Here is a 1,354-nt window from a genome sequence, read left to right as displayed (position 1 = left end):
AGGAGTCCTGTTCTGGAAGGCTTTTTTTCCACAGGGGAACCTGTCCCAAGTCCTAATGCACTGGTTCAGCCCTAGAATTAGTTCCAGAAACATAACTCTCGTTTTATTCTTCTTTTTTTTTTTTTTTAATTCATTGCAACAGCACCTTACATCTGCCTGCACTCCATGACTCTCTTCTACTGTAGACATCAGCTTCAGGACCTCTGATAGGGTCCATGCTCAAGCAGGGTGGGAAAACAGGAGCAGAAGCTCTGACTAACACCACATAACTTCACTATTCTTTAGCATGGCACTGACTCCAATGGAACATCACTCAATGGACACTGTGTAAATTTTTTATACCGCAAATGGGACTAATATTTACTATAGCATGCAGCTATTTAGAAAAAAAAGAAGATTTAAACCGTTCATATTCAAGAAAAGCGAAAAAAAACCCAAACATTCTCATCCCATATTCTGAACGGACCAAGTATCTTTATTTGAAGGTAAATAGGAGCTAATTAAAGTACTTCAACATTCACGGTAACAAAAGCTCTATAGGTTGTATTGCAATTCTGCTCTGAAGAAGAAACTATAAATAGGAACAAGCAGAGATCCATGTTTCCTGTGGAATAAGCCATCATTGCTACCTCTCCAGCATCATTAGTATCTAAGCACCACTATCTGTGCTCACACTACCCAGTAAGAAAACGCTTTCTCTGTATTTCTAGCTAAGCCCACTCAGTTATTTTGACCTGACGCCCAGAATAGTTCCAGACACCCACAGGGGAGGCGAGCATGCCACCCACTGCCCTCCTACACCACACCACCGTTCTCCAGTAGCATCTTACCTTTTTTCTTCTTTGGTTGTTCAAATTCTGGAGTCTCTGGTGATTCAGCGTAAGGGTCTGGGGCTTGGTGAACTTCCACCACCTCGGGGATCCCATCAAGCGTGACTGACACGTGTGTAATAGGAGCCACCATATCATCATCTTCAGTTGCGCCAAACATAGTTGCTTAAGGGAAAGGGACAACCACACAGCCACAAGGACTTTTAAAAGCTACGTTTTACAGCAAATTTTAAAACACAGAATGAAATAAAACTACGACACTTAAGGCCTTCATGGGACAGAAGACCAGTTCATAATGGAATATATCCACCCACAACATTCTACACAAGCAGAAGCAGTATTAAAATACAACAATTTAATGACATAACCCACTCCCCAAAAAAGCACAATTATTTGGTGATCATGCATTTTTATTCATATTTAAGACAATCTGCAGATGTAAGCGTATATTCTTTTATCTTGGCAACATAAACAAACTCATCCTCTATCAGCCAAATAAAACACAGCAGTCTAAACAACCTCGC

General features: G+C 40.7%; 1 protein-coding gene across 1 annotated transcript in view; it reads right to left on the bottom strand.

Moving 5' to 3' along the window:
* The window catches only part of ELF1 (E74-like factor 1 (ets domain transcription factor)), a 40,775-nt gene that overhangs the window by 21,852 nt on the left and 17,569 nt on the right, over nt 1-1,354 (bottom strand). Inside the window, exon 5 of the mRNA XM_009322858.1 lies at nt 831-995. Coding sequence (XP_009321133.1) covers nt 831-995 — 165 coding nt within the window. The remainder of the gene's footprint in view (nt 1-830; nt 996-1,354) is intronic.

This window comes from Pygoscelis adeliae, unplaced genomic scaffold, assembly GCF_000699105.1.
Source record: "Pygoscelis adeliae isolate BGI_AS28 unplaced genomic scaffold, ASM69910v1 Scaffold74, whole genome shotgun sequence".
Taxonomy (NCBI): Eukaryota; Metazoa; Chordata; class Aves; order Sphenisciformes; family Spheniscidae; genus Pygoscelis; species Pygoscelis adeliae.
This window is presented reverse-complemented; position numbering and strand designations above follow the sequence as displayed.